This window comes from Aspergillus ruber (assembly GCF_000600275.1).
Source record: "Aspergillus ruber CBS 135680 unplaced genomic scaffold scaffold00009, whole genome shotgun sequence".
Taxonomy (NCBI): Eukaryota; Fungi; Ascomycota; class Eurotiomycetes; order Eurotiales; family Aspergillaceae; genus Aspergillus; species Aspergillus ruber.
Window position 1 is genome coordinate 2,371 of NW_024467305.1, and position 18,944 is coordinate 21,314.

The 18,944-nt window shown below is 47.3% G+C and overlaps 4 protein-coding genes across 4 annotated transcripts, besides 2 other annotated features; 2 read left to right on the top strand and 2 right to left on the bottom strand.

Annotated features, from left to right (window-relative positions):
* Positions 1-1,276: 1,276 nt before the first annotated feature.
* On the top strand, positions 1,277-2,386 carry EURHEDRAFT_411182 (Aldo/keto reductase). Its single transcript, XM_040781550.1, has one exon. The coding sequence runs from the start codon at positions 1,291-1,293 to the stop codon at positions 2,305-2,307; it is 1,017 nt and encodes a 338-aa protein (XP_040639739.1). The 5' UTR covers positions 1,277-1,290; the 3' UTR covers positions 2,308-2,386.
* A 403-nt stretch (positions 2,387-2,789) lies between these two features.
* On the bottom strand, positions 2,790-10,400 carry ags3 (alpha-1,3-glucan synthase Ags3). Its single transcript, XM_040781551.1, has 4 exons — positions 9,978-10,400; positions 9,736-9,911; positions 3,088-9,672; positions 2,790-3,022 (listed from the first exon to the last, which is right to left on the bottom strand). Exons 1-4 carry the CDS (start codon positions 10,323-10,325, stop codon positions 2,974-2,976), a joined length of 7,158 nt encoding a protein of 2,385 aa, XP_040639740.1. The 5' UTR covers positions 10,326-10,400; the 3' UTR covers positions 2,790-2,973.
* A 3,656-nt stretch (positions 10,401-14,056) lies between these two features.
* EURHEDRAFT_453802 (GIY-YIG nuclease family protein) lies at positions 14,057-15,616 on the top strand (the record flags this gene model as incomplete). Its single annotated transcript, XM_040784155.1, has 2 exons — positions 14,057-14,900; positions 14,964-15,616. 2 exons carry the CDS (start codon positions 14,057-14,059, stop codon positions 15,614-15,616), a joined length of 1,497 nt encoding a protein of 498 aa, XP_040639741.1.
* A 1,945-nt stretch (positions 15,617-17,561) lies between these two features.
* Positions 17,562-17,640: a sequence feature (Protein overlapping with rRNA (EURHEDRAFT_453776, EYE96054.1) was converted to a misc_feature.).
* A 27-nt stretch (positions 17,641-17,667) lies between these two features.
* Positions 17,668-17,738: a sequence feature (Protein overlapping with rRNA (EURHEDRAFT_453776, EYE96054.1) was converted to a misc_feature.).
* Positions 17,739-17,915: 177 nt separating this feature from the next.
* Positions 17,916-18,801, bottom strand: EURHEDRAFT_453793 (uncharacterized protein; the record flags this gene model as incomplete). The annotated part of the gene is made up of 2 exons (XM_040784152.1): positions 17,916-18,688; positions 18,756-18,801. Coding segments are annotated over 2 exons (819 nt in total), but the record flags the coding sequence as incomplete, so codon positions are not given.
* Between the last annotated feature and the right edge of the window lie 143 nt (positions 18,802-18,944).

The following is an 18,944-nucleotide window of genomic DNA, read 5'->3' on the forward strand; positions in this document are numbered from 1 at the left end:
TCATGACGGGCAAAGAGTGAGCCCCAACTAACATTCAAGTAGCAAAACCTTTATCGAACATTACCGGCCTTGGAGACACACTAGATTGCAGGATACCATGTGCAGAATAACTTCAAATGAAAAGTTCTCAAGAGAAGACAGATGGATGAGCCGCTGAATTGACAAGCGAAGGCCGCGACATCTCACTGATGTCAATCGTGCATCAATGGATCAGAATCATGAGGCTGCCATCCGATGGCAAGTCGAACTGGAAACCGGTGCGGCCGATCCGATAATCGCATATTGCGGACGATGCTAGAAAGCTATGAACGAAACGTCCGAAATACTCGGCGGCGTCTTCAAGAGAAACGGCAAAAAGAAGTTCGCTACAATTTCAGTCAGAAGCAAGCAGTCATTGATATTGAGAGGTAATGGACCGGTGGCGTAGTAAACGACGAGTCTACGTGAGAGATTTATGGAAGTAGTTTGCTATACCACTAATTAAACAATCATTTGATTAATATACAAATTTGCGAATCCTAACACGTACATGCTGCCGATTCTATGACTTTGCCCAGTATGTTATTGGCTGTCATCTACATCACATTATTCATCAGCTCAGCATTCGTAATACGCAAGTTGATGACAGCCTAAGTGGGTTCTCAGAATACTGACCTGTCTAGCCTGATAGAATTTGATAATAATAACTCACACGATGTGCTCAGATACAACAAAAACAAACAATTTCTCAGCTACTATGGAATACTGTAGAATCTGGGTTTTTCTGGTTATCATTAGTCTGCTCTACCTATTCTCTGAAAACTACTTACTAAAAGAAGATTGGCTTGATGAAGCCCTGGCATGCTCTGATTAACAGTTCTGCCGGATCCACGGCACCTAAAGGGACGCTAATGCAGCCTGGTGACAAGCGGAGCACAATGACCCACTGCAACATTAATGAGTTCTAATTTGTGGGAGCCTACCAAAGTTGGTGAGATACTTGTAGTACCCCGTTTGTTCCGGCAAAGAAGAAGGCCAGTAAAAGACTATAATAAGGGCGGGTACGCAGGAGAGAGTTAAAGAAAACGAAAACTTTTTTTGTGCAGAGACTGAGACAAGCCTGTTATTACTCTCCTATCTTTGTCCCGCTTGCTACAATCCTCAATATTCATCATGTCGCACCTTTGGACACCTGCTCCTGAACCCACCACCGAATTGGGACGCTACCGCATTCTCTCTTCCACCGCTGGGATTCGTGTCTCGCCGCTTCAGCTCGGAGCCATGTCCATTGGCGATGCGTGGGCAGACTCTATGGGTTCTATGAGCAAGGAGGAGTCTTTTAGACTCCTTGATGCATTCTTCGAAGCGGGCGGGAACTTCATCGATACCGCAAATAATTACCAGGATGAACAATCGGAAACCTGGATCGGGGAATGGATGGCCCAGCGCAGGAACCGCGATCAATTGGTAATTGCCACCAAATTCACAACGGACTTTCGGTCGTACAAGTTGGGCAAGGGAAATGCCCCAAACCATTGCGGCAATCACAAGCGAAGCCTCCATATGAGTGTTCGGGATTCTCTGAAGAAGCTGCAAACCGACTGGATTGATATCTTGTATGTCCACTGGTGGGATCAAACTACTTCAGTTGAAGAAGTTATGGACAGTCTTCAAATCCTGGTAGAGCAGGGTAAGGTGCTTTACTTGGGCATTTCGGACACACCAGCGTGGATTGTGACCGCGGCAAATTTGTATGCTCGCGCCCACGGAAAGACTCCTTTCAGCATCTACCAAGGCCGATGGAATGTCATGCTCCGTGACTTCGAAAGAGAAATTATCCCGATGGTGCGCCACTTTGGAATGGCACTTGCTCCATGGGATGTCATGGGAGGGGGGAAATTTAAAACAAAGGAGGAGATTGAACAGCGCAAAGCTCGGGGAGAGGGTCTCCGCAGCATTCTGAGTCCGGACCAAAGTGCAGAAGAAGCGGCAATGAGTGCAGCACTTGAAAGGGTGGCCAACGAACACGGGATCAAGTCGCTCACCGCAGTTGCCCTGGCATATGTTATGGCGAAAGCACCAAATGTGTTCCCACTTATTGGCGGTCGCAAAGTCAACCACCTCATGGAAAACATCCAGGCGCTTAATCTACAGTTGACGGCGGAGCAAATTGAATACCTCGAGAGCCAGAACCCCTTTGATGTTGGCTTCCCAAGCAACTTTATCGGCCCGGATCCCAAAGTGACTGGCAAAGCGTCCTTCCTTCTGGCTGCTAACGCCTCTTATTCATTTGTGCAATCACCCAGATCTATTACGAGTCCAGAATAGATTGGAATAGATATGATACTTGTCAGCTGTTAGTAAGGCGTCTAGCTGGCAAGGAAAGGGAGAGGGGGAGAAGAAGGGGTACCAATAAATTATATATGTATATATGTATGTTTTAACTGCAGCATTTTATAATGTTTGGTAGAGATATTGAACCTGTGGAGATTATAATAATGGCCTAGAAGGAATACGAAAAAAAAAAAAAAAGTACTTTTCATTCTAGTTGGGTTTTGGCGATGTCTACTCTAACTGGGCTGGCTCACTCTGCCAGGAGTCAGTTCGTGAACCAGGGCGGCCACTATCCAGGGACTTGGTCAGTCGAATGTTAGCTGAAGTAATTGTAAAGGGTGTGCTCACTCTTTATTGCCAAAAATCCTGGAACCCTCAAGATCCACGAGGTGTGGATGTAGAAGATAGAAAACGAAAAATATGGTGAAATGCAAAAAACAGAATGGTGATGGGATCCTTTCTATGAATTTTCTGAACCAGGATCTTTTTCATCTCGGTGAATGCTTACTTGGTATAATTGTTCTTTAGCGAGACTGTCCGTATATCATATATATACACCTATTACAACAAACGGCCACGCAGGTTCTCCAAAAAGGCATCTCAAAGATTGATTATTATACAAAATGTGCTCAGTCTATTATGCTAAATTTGATCCATGAATTAGGGTCGATTTAACTGCTCGCGGCGATAGAACAGAAGGAAACCGAAGCTGGAAAAAAAAAAAAAAAAAGTCAGTATAGTGGCGAGGAATAGAGAAGGACAATAATAACTTACCTAGCCAGAAGCTGGAAGAAGAGGGCAATCCAGAACCACGCATTACCAAGTTTATCCAATCCTGTGCCCACAGCTGGAGAAATGCCTGCCGGTCCGACCTTGTTGGGCGCAAATCCACGAGCACAGATTGTGGCAATCGATCCAATGGACTGAGCGGCCAGTAGGACAAAGCAGACGTGCACTCTTGTCAAAGTCTGTAGAAGAATCATTCCCAAGCCGACTTGCTGGATCTCATCGAGAACGCCAAGCCAGAGCCAGAGACATCGGGACGCGATGGCACCAGATGTCAGACTTCCAGCCCATGGGAGGTAGTATCCAATATCAGATGTTCCCCACCACGTTTGCGCCCACCGAGGTGCACCAATGCTGAGACCGAAGACGGGTAGAATCCAACTATGCTCTTTGGACAAGATCTTGAACAAAAACATCAGAGCGATCCAAAGAACGATGAAAAATGCTACCACTATTACCACGACCTCCCATGTCTTGGTGTGTTGGGAGGACCAGAGGAATGACCAATTGCGACCAGTCGCCGCGGCGAGGAACCAGTTCTGGACAATGACCATGAAGAAGAACCAGAGGACAATGCGTCGACGGAAGAGGGAAGTGTAGAAGAAGAGGATCTTGCCAGGGGCTTGACGATAGTACTTGGGCAATCCTAAAGCAAGAAGCACACCGATAATGAAGCACACAAGGGCAATAGGCATGACCACAGCTGCGACTCTCCACGAGCTCAAAGCAAGTGTAGAAACACCTCCGACTTGCACCGCAGTGACCCTAGAGCTCCAGTACCACAAAGCCACGGTGTAAAGTTGCGAGATACCCTGGATGAGACTGGCGCGGAACATCCAATCTTTCACAGGGACTGCACCTTGATCACCAAAGTTAAGGGCAAAGAACAAGGAACCGCTCGAAGATGCAGCGGCATAGACGCCCGCGGCAACATTTTGTGCCCATTCTCGACCGAGAGGCGTAAGACCAAACGGCGATACACCGATGATGATGAACGCAATGGAATAAATGAACCATGGGACGGTGAGAACTGTCACCGACGGGAAGCGGAAAAAGAGGAACCACCAAACGATAGAAGAGACGCAGTAAATTGCCGCGATAATGTAGAGTTTAGTTGCGGTCTCGCCCACTTGGCCGGTCAACAGGGTGATCTGTGCCGAGTTCGTTGCGATGATCTGTCCGAGACCCAAGAACAGGGAGTAGACAGGCCAATTTCCGACGCGCCATCTCATGAATCTCTGGATAGCCATGGGTCTTTTGTAGCCCAGACGAGCGAGCCACTGATCGATTTCATCTGTGTCATTTGTTTCCGAATCTTCGGAGGCGTCTGTGACGCGGTTGTAGGGTGTCATTTCGACAGCGTGATCCAAGCCGGCTCCAGTCATAGGACGCTCTTTCGGGTGCTTTTTCAATTGTGCGTCGGTGTACATGTTGAAAAACTTGCGCTCACTCTTCATCAGGTAAACTTCGATACAGTAATCTGTGCTCGAGTTTTTCTTGTTGAGGTTGGTGAGAAGCTGCTCGAAACGTCGCGTGAAATGCCCCATGCTGTCTGTGAAGGTCGGGTCGACCTTTTGCAAATGGAAAACCGGTTGATCATGGTCGGCGACGACAGAAGGCAAGGAGAGAACAGATACATTACGACTGTGAACCCAGGGAGCGACTCTTCCAAAACTAGGGTCATAGGCGGGATCGGGTGATCTGACTGGAGAAGAGTCGCGGGACACGAAGCGGGAGGGATCTGTTGAAACGGTAGACTCACCGCGAGACTGACGGCTAAAATTCCTATTGGTAGGACTGAGATTTTGAGATATGAGACTGGAATTGACGGCTGCCATAGCCTCTTCATGAGAGATGTGGTCCTCTTGCGACGTAGCAGCACCGTCTTCCTCGGCATCGGTGGTATCGCCGTCGACCGGCTGTTCCAGCATCTGGCTCTCACGTAGAGACTTCTTGATGAGACGCTTTCTCTCCTGTCCAGGTCCAGCACGTCGGCCGAGTGAGAGCTGACGACCCAGCGTGTTGTTCCTGTTGTTGTCGGCTGCTTGCATTTCTTGAGCCTCGACCGCCTGGAGCTCAAGAAGAGAGGGCTGAACGGGCTCCGATGTTCTGACAGGTGGCGTATCCGTTCCTGAATGGTGTGACATTGGGCCCATCATGGTTGAATATCGCAAACCCTGCATGTCCCATTCACTCTGGGTCTCTGGTTGTGGGCCTGTCACCGTTTGCTGGTTCTTTCCGTGATGGATTTGGATTGAGGTTCGTTGCAATACTTCGAGCTTCTGAACCCACTCGAGAACGGGGAATCGCTGCTTGGCAGAGTTTGCACGCATTTCTGCTCTAGTCTCGACTGATGAGTCCAAAGCGGACTTGATGGCGGTCCTCAATTGGTGCATGAGATGGCGAGCCGAATCAGATTCCACGGTATACCACCAACCAGGCATCTGGCCTAGACCTCCGATGCGAGAGCCAATACCGAGCGCACCTTTGCGGCCAAACTCAACTGCAATCAACCCGAATGGTTCATCTCGAGATGGGATCAAGGCGAAGTCGGCACCGGAGAACACGAAGGGGGGAAGGATCGTAAACTCTGGCTTAGAGAACACACGGCCGGGGAACATTTCCATAATGCGCTCCAACTTGATAGCAGCAAGCTTGCCATAAAGGTCAATGATGGGTCCAATACAGATCAATTGCACCTGGGGTCTGGCAGACAGGACTGCCGGCATAACATCCGCAATCAAGTCGACACCCTTCTGTTTCGACCATCGTCCCACAAATACCAGCAAGTCAGCATCGGGGTCCACCTTCAAACCAGCCCATTTTTGTGCCTGCAGCTTGTCATTGACGGATTCGTCGTGAGACTGAACCGCAACTTCCGCGTCTGGGTTTATCTCCAAGGCCGCTGTGTCAGAGGGATCTGGGTTAGGAAGGCTGCCAATCTTGCCCAGACTCCAGAAAATTGGATAACGGGCCCATGAGCGCTTTCCGTACTTCTCGGAAACACCCACTGCACCGAAGCCGCGCTGGTGGAAACGCAGATAACTGGCGCCGGTGTGGAGCAGGTTAAAAACGTTGCCAAATTGACAGTATTTAGTTGCTGTTTCAACTGGAAGATTGAAAACTGAACAGACCTCCTTCTTCTCTTGCTGGGTTCTCAATGCCCAGAGACCCTGGAATTCGGCATTGTGGAGGGACAGGCAGACTGGGATAGTTCGTGTCGGCAACAGGTAAAGCGGTGCCAGACAGCCATGGAAATCGTTGATGTGGTAAAGATCAATGGAGGGATTTCGCTTGATTGCCTCCGCAATACACTGATTCCAGGCCGAGTAGTAGATTGCACTGTCGAGGTCATCCATGCGGGGTGGATATGGTTCTGCCTTGGTTTGCTGTCGGAAGACCGGAGCATCAAGGAGAACATAGGTGATGTTATCCACGACGTGATATTGCACTTTAACCAGGTAGGGCTTGTCCAGGATCATCACCACAAAGTCTTCAGTTGGCGTATCCACGGGATATTCGATATCACCAACACATGGTACCACCCAGATGAGATTCTGGTGCTTCAGGTTCTGGGACATCAGCTGTGCCATGACTCCCAGACCGCCAATCTTGACTTTGATCTTCCAGTCTGAGATGTCATACTCCATAGTGGCGATCAAGACTGTGCGCTTTTGGTCGGCCGCTCCGGCCGCTCCGGCCACAGTGAGATCTGTCGGCATGGCGTTTTCCGAAAAATTGTCCTGGGATTCATTGTCTCCACCAAGTCTTTCTCTGAGACGACGGTAAAACAGGAAAGGCATCTTCTCATTTTTAATGGCATTACCATCTTTGTTGAGCTTGACACGGTAGAAAGTGCGGATGAAAATGTAGACACCAGCTGCACCCATAAGGATGGGAACAACCCAAAGAAGAATGTAGAGAACAAGCTGGGCCCATCCGGATCCAATGGGAATTAACTCGTAGCTCATGTTTCCATCGTCGAGAGAAATGGTCCATCCAAGGTGCGGGAACGGTGGCAGTTTAGTGATGTTGATCACATTGGACGAGAGATAGGATGGAGGAAGCTTTTGAACAACAGAGGAGTTGCTAACATCGCCATAGACTTCTGTATTATCCGGAATGCCGTTACTGTCCACACCCCAGACATTCAATTGTCCCACTGCTGGCCATTCGTAGACAAAGTCATAATTCCAGCGAGAGGTTTTGGGGTTGAGGGTCACTTCATTATCCAGTCCTGCATCATAACCATACTGGTTGTACGGGCCATTAAACCACATGTGAGGAAATCTTCGCGAGGTACCTTTCTCCCAATTATAATCACCCTCCTGGACGTAGTCGCTACTTCCAGTGAGCTTCGAGAAGTACTGTACTCGAATATGGGTGCCCTCCCATTTTTGCTTACCAGACCAAGCCGGGATGTCGATATCCGTGTTTCCACCTGAATAAGTCGTCCAGTTAGACCAACTCCGGCCGAAATCAGACGAGTATCGGTACTTGTCCGCGCCAGCCGCATGGTGGGTAAGGTAGAGACTGTCCTCGGATTTGTGCACCAGACTGGAAGAGTAATTGGAAAGCGGCGAGATCAAGGGGTTTTCGTGGGCACCAACGCGAACCAGAAACTTGTCGTTCGAATTAGTATAGACACCCGACGAAGAAACATTTTTGACTGTCAGTTGGTGGATTCCGTGGTGAACATTGTTCAAAGTTGCAGACCATGTCCAAGTAGTCGGGATTTCTCCAACAAAATTGTTATCCGTCGTCTGGGCAGTGATGTTTGTGCAGTGGACACTGGATGTATCGAGAGAAGCGTTGACCCCTTTTTGCGTCTTCGAATCGAGAACAATTGATTTGGTGATACTTTCACAATTCATCTCCTTGGAATATCCAAGCTGAATCGGAACATCTTCGCCCGAGTCTTCCGAAGACAGCAAGCGTGCATCATGCCCAGGGAGGAAATATGTGACGGTAGGACCAGGTTCAACGAACTTGTCAGTCTTCACATAAGCCCGATACTCCCAAGGAAGCAACTTCATTTTCTGGACGCATCCGTAGGAGCTGTCAGGACCATCTTCCACGGTGACCTCATCGTAAGGATAGAACAAATTCTTCACCTTCGTCCCCGAGTCAAATGGAGCCAACAGCGCAGTATCTTTGTCGCTGCAGGAGCCACCATAGGTCTGTGTTTCATTTCCGTTCTGGTACACAAGCCACAAGGTCTCGTTACCCTGGATTGCCTCCTTTTGAACGCCAGGGAAATAGCTTCGCAAGACAGACCACAGGCCAGTGACTGTAGGGGTGGTCGATGAACCAGGGAGATAGATATCTTTGGTGAGCTGGGCGATTGTCTTAAGATACAAGCCATCCTGAGCGACTGGGTAATGCTCTCTAATTTCGAACATTCGCTTCATGATGTTTCGAAGTGGATGGGCCGGATTGCGCTGGTCATAGGTGATGGTGATATCATGACAGCCATCTCGTCCCTTTTCAATCGGGAAATTATAGAACTTGGACGTGTTCAGATTGAAGCAACCATTTGTCCACCAGGCAGTCTGGTAGGTCATGGGCTGCCGGCCAAACATGTAGTTCGATGCAGTGGCATCGAATACGTACATGGCCTGCTCTTCGCCCCAAAGGATGAGAGGAATTCCAGGAAGCTCCAGCGAGATGATGTAAAGACCCAGGATGTACTTGTCTGTGCCATTCTGGATCGCCGGCCAGCGGAAGTTATCCTGGTTCGAAACACCATACATATGCCTGGGATCCAGTTCTCCGGTGAATGCGTTTAAGAAGTCATTCGTGATGAGCATCTCATTCCAGGCTTCAATGAAATCCGTAGGCAAATCGAAACCGGCGACCAAGTTACCGTCTATTCCCAGGAAACGAGTCATCGACCGATAGATTGTGTAGTGGAATGCGGAGGCATCTAATGCTTGCAAGCCGTCCTCTCTTAGAAAATACGAATCCGAGCTGTTTGTCAACTTGACTCCAGCGCCTACCGACTCCGGACGTTGATTCGGCTGACGGCCACGGCCGAGATAGAGACTACCAAAGGTATCTCCAGATGTAATCTCGCCGGGCAGGAAGAAATTGTTCTTGCCGTATTTCTTCGCACATTCACGGTAGACAGGGAGCATCTCACTTAAAGGCTCGAGTGTCGATTGAACACTCTTATCAAATCGGAAACCGTCAACATCGAGACTTGCGATTTGCAGGCAGGTGTGTCGAGTAAGGACATCGCGAACCGGTTTGTGCCATTCACGCAAGCGATCCTGCACTGAGGCAAACTTCGTGAGTTGGCGTTGCCAGTCGGGGAAGTTACCAAACGCCTCCAACTCTCCGTATTGATCGAAATCACTGTCATAGCAACCCTTCAAGTCTTCAACACCGCCGGTTGTTATCGGGTAACCATCCTCGGCCCAGAAACGAGGATAGTTGCATGTTTCGTTGTACTCGTTACTGAATTGGAAATCAGCGTATCTTCTGTCTGTGACCCATTCGACTTGGTATTCTTGTGCACGGAAATCGGCAGAATCGTTCAGATGACCTTTGAACCCGATCAGGTTGCTCAGTCTGTTCTTGGGGGTCAGCTCTGGATACCCTAACATCTGGAGCATTGCAGGGCTATCGACTTACGTTGACAGCGTATTATCCACCACGACGTACATACCTCGGTCGTGAATCTCGGTGATCGTCCGCCTCCAATCCTCCAGTGTGCCCAAATGCATGTCGAGCAGAGTGGTATCGACTGGCGAGTACCCATCGTAGGCCCAGGGCAGGTTCATTAAATACGTCCCGGCGAAATAGATGACCTAGGAGAGTTATGGAGAGTTAGAGAGAGTTAATGATGAAATCATTTAGGGATCTGGTCAGCTCACCTTAAAGCCCATACCCTGGATATAGTCCAGTGTATCTATCAAGCCTTCCAGATCACCACCGTGGCGCATCTGATTAGAGTTGAGCACATGCTCAAAGGTGGTCCCGTTGATATCATCGTTGGTAGGATCGCCATTGGAGATACGGTCCAAAAAGATTGTATATGTAGGGAGTCGCCAGTTATCTGGCGACGGATGGTATTTATGGTCCGGCCATACTCCCCAGTAATCGATAGGGCCGTCAGCGTCTTTATTATCGTTCAGGTTATAATCAGCGAGGGACTCGCTGTAGGGCCAAGAGACGGCAAAGACGCTCAGAAACGAAAGTATGAGGAATACTGAGCGCTGCATCTCCGTATAGATTAAGCGGGTGTCAAGTAAGAGCCTGCTACCGGAAACCGCGTGACTCAAGCCTTGCAAACGAATGGAAAAAAAAAAAAAAAAAAAAAAAAAAAAAAAAAAAAAAAAAAAGAATGAAAAAGAGAAAAAAAGCTTTTATGCGCGTTGAGAGGAAGCGAGAGCGAAATGAATAGAAGAACAAATGACGCCACTGGAAACAATCATTTGGACTTCCGCAAATTTACTATGGGAAACCTTCGAGGCCCTTATCGGGCCGAACGATGGATGGGCTATACCGGGCCAACTGGTCCACTATACCTCTCCCACTGCTGCAGACCCTAGGTCAGACCCACTTTAACAGATTTTGTCGATCCACCAATGACTTTTTCGTAGGTCCTGGATGGTCGCGTTTTAGGTCGGTGTCTCAGACAAACCAAGTGAAGGATTTGATTTCACACTACTCCATGCAAAGGAGAGTTTTGGTGAACATACGGGTGCAGCCGACACACACGGCGCAGTGTATATTTTGGGAATTTCCTATAGAGCAAAGCCTCCGCCCTACTTTCTGGGTTGTTCTTCTCTCCCTTGGTTCGGCGTTATTTCCACATGGTGCTATCCAGAATTAGAGAAAATTGGGTATCATCAGTACGGGTGATTGGCTTATCATTGCAACGAATCGTGACGATCAGCCAAGGTGTTCGAGGATAAAACCTTCTAGAAACACCGAAGAACAATTGCTGAGCGATCAAGTCCATAAGTTGACACATTTCACTTTCTCTGTTTTAAGGCAGCGCGGTAAAGCCGGGTATCTTGCTTCTATTTCGATCACAATTCTAAAATGCTTGGTTACCGTAAAGTGCTGTCAGTCCTTCAGGGCTTTTGAATCTGATTCCGGACGCCACCCGGGAGCCCCTGGCGTCACATCAGAGGCTTCTATCGCCGAATGTCAGGTGATTTGGAAAATGTGTTAGCACCTGATAATCATGTGCTTCTTCACCGCCCTCGTTTTGCCAATTTAGGTAGCTGGCCGGTCTGCTCGACCGACCACCCAATCAGCTACTCTTTCCCATATATTCATAGGTTACCGACAAGGATAAGGCTAAGGAATCCGATAGTCAGCTAAACGATCCTACAGACCAGGCGGGAGCTCCCTGCATCTTCGCCCATATTGCAAGAAAGGACGCCACCTGGAGGCTGAATGTTGGACCAAACACCCTGATAAACGCCCTCCACCGGAAAATGATCGACAGCGAAATCAAGCAAATGGCTTAGCCAACTTGATAGATGTCAATGACTTTGCTAGAGTCAATGAAGAGTGGGTATTGGATACTGGTACCGCCTGGACAATCGCCCATGATCGATCCCTATTCATCAGCTTCCTTCCGGTGTATTCAGGCAAGGTCAACCTACCAAACGAATCAGACAATCCTGTGATGGACTTAGGTAGTATCCGGTTGCCTTATGGCAATGAATTCATTGTCCAAAACGCCCAGTACGTACCTGCTCTTAAGCAGAAGAACCTACTGTCTTTCGGCCATTTAGTCAAGCTTGGATTTCAATTTGATTATATGGACAATTCACGGCTTTCTTTCGCAATCCGGAATTCTGATGGTCATGATGGCCATAGAACATGCAGAAAAAAGACTGATAGTGTGTATGTACTCCAACAACCCAATAATCAGGCACTCATTGGCGCAGTTACCACTTGTCACAGTGCACGAGCACACAAGCACAAGTGTGCGCAACCCAATATCAATGAGGATATATATAGTTTTGCTATATATAGCCCATTTTGGTTGATTAGTGATTGGTCCTTGTGACCCACGATATTGGCGTTGTGGGTCGGGAATGCTTCTACATACGGGCGGGTCGCGATTGGTCTCACATTTCTAATCTTTTTGATACGTGTAGGTAGGTAGGTAAGTGGATTTCATTTACTGTACACTGACTTTTCGCCGAAGTTAGAGCCCTGGATTGAGATACAAATGTGATCATTATATTCAATCTATGAGAGAAGACCCAGGTATTTATAGTCGCAGTAGCTCATCTCCCTACTACTAGCGGAGTAGCAGCCTGTAAGCGGTCTTTTTTCAAAATTATTGTCGAAACAACAGCACCGGGTGGTGATATTGAAAACCTTCTGGATTAGCTTGACCAGTGATTTGAACACTTCAAAGAGCTGATACTTTTTATCGAATTGTGCGCTCCACTTATATCGTGAACAGTTGTCTGATGAACAAGAAATACCTAGTGCCGTCGAAGCTCTCGATTGGGTATGGCCTCCACACGTCAACATGCAACATCCACCCCGGCTCTTGAGCATGACGTTTGGCAGGGTTGCGTGGGATCTTCACCAGGGCCCGTGTAGTCGCACCTACGGGACACATAGCCTTGAGCTTGGCTTTGATTTGCTTCTTTGTGATTTCATTCCAGTGGAAGTACCGGGAATCTCCAACATGCTTTGAAACCCTAGGTGTCCTAATCTGCGATGCCATTTCTATACAGAGTCAAGTGAGTTGAGGATATATGCAGCCGTCGTTAAGCTCGACCAATTGTCAATTTTGCCCTTTTCTCGTTGCCGCTCTAAAAGTGTTGGCCGGTGAGCATGGCCATGCGAAACCAAACGGTACTTTAAACATCATTTGACAGAAGTACTCGGAACGTACGACTTACTGCTACTCAACCGTATCCATGGGTAGATATGATTAGATGGTTATAGGATTAGGGACTATGGCTATGCAGCCAACATCCTTCTACTATGGCCAGTGCATACATACATCATGCACTATACTCTCTTTGTCTCTTTGAGCTCCTTTCGCAACAATTTCCCTTAGTAACTAGCCACCATGTTTTCTATAGATAGGCCTTAGGATCGATAGGTTTCCTCAATCAAAGTTCCCCCTCTATCCACTCGAAATAGTGTCAAAGACATCCAACCAAGCATTGCAGTCTGTTCTTGTCACGACAGATAGTTCTGACAAATTGACTTCCGTTATATGCATTTGCGGATTTCGGCATCGGCATAAGCTTTACGAGGTCATTTGTACTGGGGCCTTTTTTTCCTCTGATCCAGCTAATGTCTCATGCTTCTTCAGCACCTTGTGGAAGAGCCTGGGTTGGAGAAAAGACCATCTTCGAGTGAAAAAAAAAGCTCTATATCTAAGCTTTGGGACTCAGATAATTCCTATCGACGGCAGAACTCTCAAGATGGCTTTGCTTCTTGCTCGCCGTATTCAGAGGACCCAGAGAACTGTCTAGACCCAACAATTAATAGCTGTCTCTAGTAGCAATTTGGTCTTCATGTAATATGACCCAGTAACAATGGTTCTCTTTCCTTGTATAAGGCTAATGCAATCCAACATGAGAATAGCTGGCATGGTTGGAATGAGGAGATGCCCAGAGTCTGTCATGCAGGCAACATCACTACGCTCAGAAGAATCTCTAAAAGATCATGTTCCGATAAGTTCCGCCCGTTTATTCAACGTAGTATTAATTTGGCTTGAGTACCCCGTTTGTTTTGTCAAATCCATGGTGGCGTGTTGTTTAGCGCCGTACCTTTGTCTCGAACCCCGTATAATCAACAAACGCTAAGCCATGAAAACCCCGCACCAGCAATGTAATAATTGCATACATATAATCGAAGGGTTCCAGGCTTGGAATAAGCATCAAATTAATTTACTTCGCTCCATTGGCAAAGCCCCCCTTATTCTGCCATGTCTTCCACCGACAATACTCGTGTGAATATGGTCCCCAAGTCAGCACTCGCAAATATAAGTCCTCCCAGTTCCCCACCACAAACGGATGAATTCGAAAGGGGAGCCTGGAACGAGTCTGAAGACAAGTTTTACTTGTCAAGAACACCATCTACTCTGCCTTACACTCCGCCAACGAGTCCTCCGCCAGATGTGTCTAAGTCTACGACCGCAGACAAAGCATTAACAGAGGAGATAACCCAGCTGAGTGTTTCATCGTTGAGAACTCTACTTGGTATTGACAACTGGAAATGTGGATGTATCACATCAAAGGGGCACCCTTGCAAAATGCCAATATCGAATCTCAAAGCGGATATCAACATGCAGATTGGGCTATTGACGAACCCCAATCATTCTACGCAAAAGCTCAGGGATGAACTCTACAAGCTGGCTAAGCTGGTACACTGTCGTTACCATGATGACCGCACACGGATATGTTCTCGGGTTGACAGTTGGAGGAATGCCTTCTCTTTCAGAGAAAGCACTGAAGAGCAGATTGAGAGAACTTTGCGATATTATTCTGCATACTGTGCTGGGGTGACAAAGCAAGGAAATTCCTGTCATAACAAAATGGGCGGGCAGTGTGTCCAGAACCGTGCAAAAACCATTAATAAGATTCTTACCCCAGATATATATCTGGATGATGATGGCCTTGACTATTTTCTCCTGGTTCTGAAAGAGAACATGTTTTGCTGCTGGCATATCAACTATCAAGGTCCTGAGAAAGTTGAAATATGGAAAAAAGAAATTCTGAAGATTCGCAAAGAAAGAAGTCCAGTGTTAGCACCTCCAAAAGAAAGCAATATGCCAGAGGATGAGGGCAGCCATACTTTTTGTCATAACAACAACGTGACTAAATCGCTCTTGAGCACAAGCAAGGACAATCTTGACTTGCAAGATGACGACTTGACAGCACAATCTACATCTCAAGATCCTGATAATGATCCAGCCACTTATTGGCCACGGAGATTTGACACCACCCCTTTTGACATCATCGCCACAAGTGATCAATCCAACGATTTCAAGTCATCATTTCCCGAGATCTATAGCGAATTGACGAAACCACTGGTGCCAGAAGACCAGAAAGAAGGGTATCTCTACGCATATGAAGTTGAAGGGAATGAAGGCTTTGTCAAGATTGGATACACCTGTCGTTTCTTGGAAAAGCGTCATGAAGAATGGGCTTTTGATTGTAACAGGAAATCCAAAGCCCTGTATCCCATTCCTTTGAATCATCAAGTGGCCGTCCCAAATGCCCATCGAGTGGAGGCTTTATGTCATGCAGAATTGAAGCATCGCAACATCAGGATTGATTGTCATGGTTGTCTAAGGCCACACATTGAATGGTTTCAATGCTCCCCCGAGGAAGCAGTTGCCGTTATTCAGAAGTGGTCTATGTGGATGTTGACATCTCCATACAAACCTGAGTCACATGAAACGTCGGCTGCGATGATCCTCAAAGAAAAGGAGAGGGTGAAGGCTGAATGCATCGACCAGTTCATGAAGGGGTTATTGGACATGGTTGCTGACCAACCCTTATCGGAAAAGTAGACTATTTAAACAGAGTGTTGTCACGGGCTCGGAATAGTAGATACAAACGAACTGGATTCCTATCTAAACCATTATAGCCATCAACGAGAATAACGTAGGTGCATAGCAAACAACGCAGCATAGCAAACGCCGCACATTCCAACTTAAGTCACCACACCGAAGGTTCTTTGTATAATTTCTCCACGTACAACCATGGAATCTACTAGCAGAGAAAACCAATTATTCCTTGCCCTCTAGACATTCAAAAATGGTAATCAACAAAGTGTACAATCTATTGCCAAGATCTACAATGTCAGTGAAGCGACCTTACATGCACAACTCAGAAGGCTGACAATCTCAATGTGCTTTGCCAGCCAATTCGCGAAAATTAACCGACTTAGAAGAATCAGTACTTGTTCAAGAGATAATAGACCTTGATTCATGAGCATTCCCTCCCCAGCTTCATGGTGTTGAAGATATGGCCAACCAACTGCTTACTGGACACGACGCGCCATGCGTTAGATCATGCTGGGCTTCCAACTTTGTTAAGCAACAACCACAGCTCCAGACGTGTTTTACATGTAAGTACGACTATCAGAGATCCAAATGCAAAGATCCAGCTATACTTAGGGATTGGTTTCGGCTCATTTAAAATATGGTGGCCAAGTACGGCATACTGGAGTGTGACGGTCTGGTCACGTTGTCTGGCTATCACGTGAGATGCAGTTGTTTGCTTTGTTGATAAATACGGCGTCACCTCCTTTCTTCCTTCCTCATGTTGATTATTCTCGTCGATAGCTACCTAGATAGAACCCATGAGTTGGATGTTCTGTTATCCTAGTAGAGCGCCATGACATGGAGTCAGATATCTGGAACTTTGATGAAACTGGTTTTATGATGGGAGTAGACTGCGGCAAATCCGCAAATTTGCGGATGTGGATGGCGAAATAGCATCCGCGTCTGCGGATTTGCTGCAGTCTAGTCGAGAGTTTCGACCCATTTGCGAATTTTGGCGATATCTACCTGTAAGTTGACGCGGCAAATTCGCAAACGCGGATGCCATTTTGCCATCCGCATCTGCAAATTTGCGGATTTGCCGCAGTCTAGATGGGAGTGATCTCGTCTGCAATGGTTACAACAACCTCAGACAGTCGTGGAAAAGCAAAGATGATGCAGCCCGGCAATTGAGAATGGGCAACAGTCATCCAGGGGGTGAATTCTCAAGGCTCAATGATACCACCATTTATCATTATTGCTGGGCAATGCCATCTCTCAACTTGGTATCGTGATAGCTCCCTGCCATCTAATTGGGTCATTGGGGTCAGTGACAATGGATGGACTACAAATGAGCTTGGCCTGGAATGGATAAAACACTTTGATAAATATAGTCGACATCGTACAACAGATGCAAAACATCTATTGGTGCTAGATGGGCATGAGAGCCACCACTCAGCTGATTTCGAGCACTGCTGCAAAGAGAATAATATTGTGACTCTTTGGATGTCTGCTCATTAATCTCATTTGCTCCAACCACTTGATATTAAATGGGGAGCGTTTAGGCGACGACTGGCAGACTATACACCGCCACGATTGTATCAATATACAAAACAAGAGCTGAGAAGCAGTTGTGAGCATTCGCCAGTTGAACATCTACCTGCAGGATTCGGACAAACAGAATGTGCTGTATTAAAGAAGTACAGGAAAGGTCACAATTTTGGACTTTGGGGGCTCATTTCCTTTTTTGGAAGGCTCCCAGGAATGAGATTCATTATCTGAACGCGGGTTCGACTCATCTAGGGTCAGCTACTAACTTGACAACTCCTGCAATTGAAACTTGGGGCACTGGCTGTGTGGTTAGTTGGGTAGCCGAGTCACTTTTCACATTTCAGGAACTTGCTGTCCATTTGTATTGGGAGATCGCTCATTGCCCTCATCAACTTTTTGGCTATATACCCAACCATAGAATTTATCAGCACATACGACCATAGGGTGTGGAGAACAGGGCTTCCCGTCCGCTCAGCCGTACTTAAGCCACACGCCGGCCGGTTAGTAGTTGGGTGGGTGACCACCAGCGAATCCCGGCTGTTGTATGTTTTTGTATATATTTTTTCTTCCCTGTGTTTTAAGGGTGATGGCCGGGTGAGCAAGTCAATGCAACACCATTTCTGAAAAACAAATGTTGCATAGTTAGACAGTATTATTACTTGACTATAGCTTCTTCCACTATTATTACTGTTTTCGAGCGGAGGATCGACTATGTTTGTAAATGTCATTTTTTGCTACTGCAATTGAGTAAAGAGAACTAACTATATACATGAAGTCAACCCCTTGTGGTTAATCTGGAACACTGCTCTATACACTGCGCAATCTTGCCCGCGGATTCTGCATTTTGAGGGATGTTATGCCCACCGTCATGTCGATACACAACCCTTTTCTCGGGATCGCACAGATGGATAAGTTGCATAGACGCGGGCAACCGAGGATCAACCCGGCCGTAGACATGCACTGTCGGAATGTTGATGCGCAATGTCTGTTGGATCTGCGTGATATCTAATCCAAACACATTACAATCCTCCACTTGAGCTGACGGATCCAGCCCGAGGTCACTGTCACCGTTTGCCCCGGGGGTCAGCCATCGGGCCTTCCCCAATTTGAGTATTGCGTCTTTAGAAGCTCGTTCACGCAGCGCTATCTTGGTCCGTCGGTCCCATTCGTGGGCAGTGGCAGAGATGGATGCTCCTAGCTCCTCGAGGACTGATAAAGCCGGCCCGCCGCAAATAAACACGACAGCTTTGAAGGGCAAGGGAATATCGGGGGTTCTTGTTTGGTGGAACCAAATGTAGCTTGAAATTAGAAGACAACCGCGCGAGAAACACACTACCCCGTCGTATGGGTCTTTCGTATGCTGGAGGAAATAGTGATGGAGATCCTCACAAGCAGCGCGGATATTGGTCGCACCGGATTGCGTCCACCACGTATAATATGGACCATCTGGATAACGTATATCTAGACCAGCCGCTGGCTTGGATGGGTAAGGCCCGTTGATAAAATGGAATTGATGGTTTGAAGACTGTAGCCGCTCTGTTATCGGGGCTATCAAAGGCAGCCGAGATTGTTAGCTTTGCTACCTTCAGTGCCTCTCATGTTGTAGAGGACATACAGAGCTGATTCTGGAAGATGGTTGCTGATGACCCTGTTCCATGAATTGAATACCAAGCCACTTCATAATGAGATTTTGCACAAAACTAAACACAGCCAGAAAAATAGAATTGGGTGGCCCATTGGGCTATGCACCCTTTATATGTTCCACTAAGAGAATGTTTGGACACCTCATTGAATGGTTTATGCA